Here is a 7,083-nt window from a genome sequence, read left to right on the forward strand (position 1 = left end):
CAAGGAGCCCGTGGCTTTTCAACACATGTATTTAAACATCACTGTCTGAACAGAAATAGAGTTTCTGGAGTGTGGCAGATAATAATTTTATTAAGGAGAGAGGAATTTCCTCTGTCAGGCAGGGGAAGGAAGTGACACTGTGCTGTTCCTCTGCAAATCAACTTTGAAATAGGGTTGAGGGGGAGGGAGGAAGGGCGTCTTTGTTTGTTTTTAGAGGCCTCCTCTGAGCCTTTGCTATTTCTAAGGAGCCAACTGCGTGGACGAGCATCTCACAACAGCATCGCACGGTGAAAGCGCTTCACCTCATGCTTCAGCTTCCTACTCGAAAACATTTGCCTCTCGTGCCCTTTCACAAGTGCAAGAAAAGAAAATATCTTGAGATTTGATCTTTAAGGTCCCTTCCAACCCAAACCATTCTATGATTCGGTAGTGTAAATTGGTAATAATTTGCTCTGCATACCGAGGGAGAGCATAAAAACGCCGCACTCGAAAGCCACCAGCTCCACACGTAAAAGGCAAGATGTGAGTCATCAGAGGCAACCGGGGTCGAAGACCCAGCTAAAGGAGTTGACCAATTCTAAGAAAACCCGATACGTTATAACCTATGAAACACCAGTTTCACAACGTAAAACTAATTCACTGGGAAAGCTGCTGATCAGTTGTTCAAAGCAGTGAGCGGCAGTTCCCAGGCATCAGGATGCTTAGCTCTGACTCAACATAGTGAGATCCAACGCGGTGAGAACAACCTATTTCAACTACTCCAAAACAACAAAAGAGGCAATGAACATATTCCTCTGCAACAATCTTCTTCAAAGATCAGATGTGCCACTGAAAGTCCCAGTCGATCTTTCTCAGAGGGCAGGGTGGGTTTCATAGAGTCACCGCTGCAACAAGCAACATCCTCGTCAGGTCTCTCTGTTCCAGCCCTTTCCAGAATCAATCCCTGCCTGCCTTTAACGTCTGTTAAATTTAATTAAGGCCAGAAGAGATAAACAGAGGCAGCGCAGACAAATTACGGATCCTTGTTTGTAACCGAATATAAATCTCCAAGCACAACTGCAATTCAGCCAACAGCTCAACCCAGAATAGAATAGGCTGAAGATTGCTAAGGGAATGTCATCTTGAGAGCCAGACTTCCAGCCCAGCTCTCCTGGGAAGGGGTCTGTGGCAACTCCTGGCATCTCAACAGTGAAAAAGCTTGAGAAAGAGTCACAGAAAATATTCAAAATCGTGATTTATGAGATGGGCCTGCTGTAGCTCTTAAACGCATTTTTTATTGTACCACTTAAGTCTGCTACAGGCAGGCACTGCACAAAGCACAGCAATAACGGTGCTTCCTGCTGCAGAGAGTTTTAGCGCACGGTTGTTCATTCAGCATAGTGAGATTTAGTTTAAACTTAACCATTAGCGAGCTCCTCAAAAAGCCAAAGAAGTTTAGAGCAGGTTTGTGAGCAGGTAACAGCTGCTGAGATAAACCAGCGTGCTGCTTTAGTGAATTCTTGCATTTCACTCACAACTATAAGGCTTCGGTCTGAACAGCACACGTGGCTTTGTATTTACAAAGCGTCTCAATTTCTGCATCTCAGATTTAGTTTTTAAGTAGGTAGATTTCTGGTTTTTTGCTTTTGTTTTTTTTTTTAAGTTTGTTTGAATTTCCCATGCAATGCCAGCTCAGTGCCTTCATCCCCATGGGAACCTCCTCCAAGAAGCATTGCAGAAATTAACTAAAAAAACATGGAAAAGAATGCATCTTCCACTTGCAAGTGTTTGAAATCACGCATTCATAAAAGGAAACGCTTGAAGTGAAGCTGATCAATCATATATTCATCTCGCCAGCACTAAAAGTGTCCTAATAATCCAAGTTAATATTAAAACTGGAAAGTAGCGCAAGTAAGGCAAGCCACTTTTCTTTTAGTGGATGCTACTTGCTTTTCACTCCTAACCAGGAGACTTGAACAACTTAAAACTTGCTTAAATTGGCTTAACTGAAAGCTGTCAACCTAGCACACTTCACAATTTAAGTCCTTTTCAGTTAACTAAGACCAGTAAACTGTGTGGTGGCTCGGAAAGATGAGGGAGCAGAAAGGTTTTGCAGATTTATTTTTCAGTAAGTTCATCTGAAAAGGGCTTTATCCACCTCTCTCACAGGTTTCTGAGGTGACCTGCTTCGCTCGCGTAGCACTTCCAGGAAGGACAGAAGGCCCAGGATGGCACAGCACCAAACGCAAGCTGCAGTTTGAACACTTCAAATGAGTTCCAACTTATTTTTGTGGCCAGTTTGCCCTGCTTAAGCCGCGAGGACGTTCAGCGTATTTGGGGACATTGTCCAGTATTCACTGTAGCCCCGCAGTCTGTTTTCGACATCAAGAAAGGGAGGACCCAGCTTCTAAAGAACAATTTTCACAAGTAATTTACTTCACTAATAACCTCTTCGTAGACGTAGATAATGCTTACGCAGGCTCTAAGTATTTCTCCCCTCAGTTTAAAAGGGCCAAGCTGATATTGGTCGATCAGTCTGCCTCTAGTTATAAATATTAAACACAGATGTTGAAAGTTCTTTCTCTTTTCCTCGCAAATTTTTCTAAAACTTTCCTATTATGCAAAATATCATGCAACTCCGAAGACTACACTTACATAAACACTTTGCAATACACTAACAGTTTAAAGCATGAGTATCTTCCTCTCTTCATTCACTGGATTCTTACAGAGCTGGCTCATAACGTACATTTTCCATTCCTACCCCAAGCAACAGCTTTTTTCCTTATTTTCCTTTACATTTAGCTATGCATCCCTTGTCTGCCAAACTGCGAAACCTTGATCTAGCGCTACGCTGGCAGGAGAAGTGATGAACTTCCTGATCAAGCCCACACCACCACCAATACACATGACCAAGATTTCACTACTTGGAATAATCTCCCCGTTCCACGGGATATTGCTGTGAGCCAACAGCGTATTTTGCTGCAGGATGGGATCACAAGTTCGACAATTCCCATTTCAGATATATTTTTGCTAAGCTGAATCAAGAATTCTTGTTTTTTTCTAACATGCCATCTCTGACTTCTGATTGCTGAAGAATTTCAGATCATTATGTGAAACCACAACCACGTATTTCCAGATGCCAGTTCTGCACCCTTGCCTCAGAATCACCACAGACAAATGACCCAACATGTTTTCTCAATATTTAAAGCCACAAAAGCTTCCTATATCGTTAGAATGAAAAAAAATAAATCATCCTGTAGAAGTTACATTGAACAGTCCTTGATAAACCTGAACACATCACACGACCCAAGACCTCACCAGCCTCAAGCCACAAGCAAGAATAGTCAGAAACCGCAAGCCAAAAAAAAAAAAATCAACCCAAAAAACACAGAAGCTCAAATTCTGATCTCAGTCACCAGGTTGTAAATCCATTACAACTTCAGGGACACCGGATTATTCCAGATACACACCAATTTCAGAGCAATTTAGCCAGAAATCCGATAAAGCCTGAAAGATTCCACTTTATTTGGTGAGCATCAGATATCACCACCTTCCAGCTTCCTCCAAACAGGGAGTCACCCCTCGGTTATCAACCTGAGAGAACAAAAGTTGGAAGAATATTCTGCTGTCTGCCAACAGGCACTCACGCCCCTGGTTATGCACCAGCTACTCAGCTCAGCAGCTTAAAAAAAAAAAAAAAGAGGCGGAGAGGAGATTTGTAAAAATCCTTTTCAAAACAGTGCATTGGGTTTTGTCTGTCACTAATTTAGAAAACCTGAAGGAAACATACAGCAAAAAAAAAAAAAAAGTCTGGAAACAACGTAAGCCCTTAAGGACAACAAACGCGAGCGAGCCCCAGCAGCGTTTGCTCCCTCCCGGGACGGCGATGATGGAAAGCAGACCCCAGCACCAGGTACACCAGGCCAGGCGTGCACACAGGGCCCATGCCAAGCGTTCGGCGCGGAGGCGGCAGGGACATCTTCCTCCCCAGCATAACAAGCTCACACACCAATTCCTTCGCCCCCTCCAGCTTACCTTCTTTCCAAAATAGCCTGCCACTCAACAAAGCAACTCCTTTAAAAGTTTCTGCCAGCTGACAGCCACGCTGGGTCTCCAAACCCCCCCCCCCAAGCACCCCAAGCCGGGTCCCTCAGCACCCTTTCCCCACAATGATTCCCACGTTTCTTCTCATGGGTGCCCCCCACCCCATCCCACCCTCCCAGCACCCACAGGCCCCTCCTGACCCAGCCCCCAACCTCCAGCTCACCCCCTTGCCTCCCCCCGAGCTTCCTCCCCGACCAACCCCATTAACCCAGCTCCTCGAAAGCCTCCAGCCCCGGGTGACACCTTCGACCAAGCCCAAAACTCCTACGGCCCAGCCTGGGCCTCCTCCACAAGCCCTTTGGCCCAGCCCAGCCCCTACTAACGGCACCGCCAGCGCAGCCGCCCCGACCCAAGCTCCCTCCATCGAGCGCTGCCTCTCTCAGCGGCCCCTCAGCCCGGCCCAGGGCCCCCTCAGGCCCCCGGGACGCCTCAGCCCGGCCCCCCCCCCAGCGGCCCCTCAGCCTCCCCATGACTCCCGCAGGCCAGACACCCCCCCGTGCCCTCCGTAGCCCACCCGGCCCAGGCTCCCCGGCTCACCCGGGTTAGCGGCGGTAGCTGCCATGGCCGGCGCGGGCAACAGCCGCCCCCCGCCTCCCTCCTCAGCGCCACTGCCAAGATGGCGGCACAGGAAAACCCTCTGCGCTACCGCGCAGCCTAACCTGCCCGCCGTGAGGGGCGGGACGGGGACGAGGTATAGCGTTTCCTATTGGTCCATCCGGGGGAGCGGGAGGGAGGGAAGGGCGGGACCAGCGCGCCCGACGGCACAACCAGCAGGGTAAGGTGAGCGGGCTATGCCCCGCCCCTACAACGGGAAAGGGGCGGGTCTGTGCAGGGGCGTGGCTACGGCGGGGGTGTGTGGGGCGGGATGCGCGCGTGGGGCGAGTTAAAGGTCGCGTTGCGTGACGTCACGTGTTGGTGTGGTTTGGGGTTTTTTTTTGTCGGAGGGCAGGAATCCAGCTGGGATTGGGGCTGGGTGAGGGTTGGGACTGGGATCGGGGATTCAGGCTGGGACTGGGGTTTGGTTGGAACTGGGATCAGGCCTGGAGCAGGGCGGGCACCAGCAAAGCATTAATTAGGTCACAGGTCTCCCCCCACCCCCCACCCCGCAATGGGCTGTGGGGCCACCGCAGCACCCTGGGGTCCTGCCAGGCACCAGCACCCCGCAAGCCCGGCTGTACTGACACCCCCCACCCCCCCCCCCCCAGGCACCGCCAGGACCCCAAAACTCAGCTTTTGCCAGAAAAAAAAATCACCAGAAAAACCACCCCGTGCTCGCAGGGGGAGCAAAGCTTCGCCGTAAAATAACCCTCTTTCTCAAAGTGATCCTTTTTCCTCTCAGCGGGGTGGGGGAATAAAGAAACCCGAGGGAGCAGCGGAATTTCTACGGTTTGAACCGTTTTGGGACTTGTTGCGAGGTTGTTTCACAAGAGCCAAACGGGTGGCTGAGTTCAAAGCCCAAAGCGTCGCGGTTTCAAAGAGTTTTCCCCGTTTTGGTGCGACATGAGCCAAGGACCAGCAATAAGTTATCTCGGGGGCTGGGGAGGACCCAGCTCCCGCTGCATTTTGGGGGTAAATCCTCCTCGACGCTCCCCGATTCACCCCGGGCCCTGCAAAACCCCGGAGCCTTTGCCCGCCGGGCCAAGGGGGTGCTGGAAATAGCGGGTGAGAATTTAATCCGCCGGATTGTTTCTCCCCACACACCCCCCCCCACCCCGTTACCGGGAGCGTCTGAAAGGCGACGCCGCCGCATTCCTGCAGTATTCATGAAGCCCCGGTGACAGGCGGGCACCCGCAGCTGGGGACAGCAGGGCAGGGAGAGGGACAGAGCGCCCGTCCGTCCGTCCGTCTGTCCGCAGGGGAGGTAAGGAGCTTGCCCCCGTCAGCGATCACGGGACGGGGCTGAGACCCGGGGGGGGCTTCCCGCAATCTCTGGGCGCTGCGGGACTTGGTCCTGTTGATTTATTTACTGTCCTTGGCATAGTTAGGGCTGCGGTCATCTGCTCCTGGAGCATATGTTAGCTTTATAAACACGTTAAAAAAATAAATGCATATAGATATATAGGCATACGCCTATACACACGCAGCTCGGTCCACGTGGCTCTCTTGGCGCCACTCAACAAGCCTCCACCTCTCCTCCAACCTTGTACAAATCTAATTATCCGTCCGCTGCCACAAATGTCTCTCTTTAGCGACGAGAAAACTCTCCTTTTCCAGCCCTGTTTGCTTACCGGCGGTTTTTCTCCTCCCGTCCTGCCTCTAACCCCGGCCAGCGTCTCTTTTGCTGGGCGTCAGCCAAGCCCCGGTGCACTCGTTGCACCTCACACAGCGTGGGGTCCTGTGGGAAAAAACCCAACTTAATAAGGATGTTTTCACCTGCTTTTTCCTGGGAAATGAGGAGGCTGGGCAGGGAAGGGAAGCTGGAAGGGGTGGCAGGGTGAGACAACAAAGATCCCTGTGGTGAAGGTGCCTGGGACAAGGCACTGGGTGTCCCCCAAGCCACAGCCAACAGCCACGACAAGGAGCAGAGCGGTCTCAAGGCTGCGCTTTCCCCATTTTGGGTGCTGCTGACACTCCCTCGGTACTTCCCCTGCTCCGCGACACGCTGAGCCCCCGTGAATCCCACCTGTCTCTGCCCCGCAGGGATGTCACCGGCAGCCGGGCGCTCGGGCTGAGTGCCACCCGCATGGAGAACGCCACGGCGCTGCCGGCCGTCGACGTGGACAAGGGCTTTGCCGTGGCCTTCGTGGTGCTCATGTGCCTCTTCCTCCTGGCCATGATGGTGCGGTGCGCCAAACTCATCGTGGATCCCTACAGCGCCATCCCTACCTCCACCTGGGAAGAGGAGCAGATCAACTGAGCCGGGATGAGCTGGCCCCAGGGCCCCCCGACACCCCCAGGGACCACAGCACCCCCCGGTCTCCCTCACTACGGGGTGCTCCAGGGCACGCCAGGGCACCCAGCACACCCCCCCCAGGACCACCCAGCACCCCAGGGCCCTCC

The 7,083-nt window shown here is 52.0% G+C and overlaps 1 protein-coding gene across 1 annotated transcript in view; it reads right to left on the reverse strand.

Moving 5' to 3' along the window:
• The window catches only part of ARNT (aryl hydrocarbon receptor nuclear translocator), a 27,129-nt gene extending 22,383 nt beyond the window's left edge, over positions 1-4,746 (reverse strand). The window contains 1 exon segment of the mRNA XM_054806327.1: positions 4,621-4,746. Coding sequence (XP_054662302.1) covers positions 4,621-4,645 — 25 coding nt within the window. The 5' untranslated portion in view covers positions 4,646-4,746.
• Between the last annotated feature and the right edge of the window lie 2,337 nt (positions 4,747-7,083).

Source organism: Grus americana, chromosome 29 (assembly GCF_028858705.1).
Source record: "Grus americana isolate bGruAme1 chromosome 29, bGruAme1.mat, whole genome shotgun sequence".
Lineage (NCBI taxonomy): Eukaryota > Metazoa > Chordata > Aves > Gruiformes > Gruidae > Grus > Grus americana.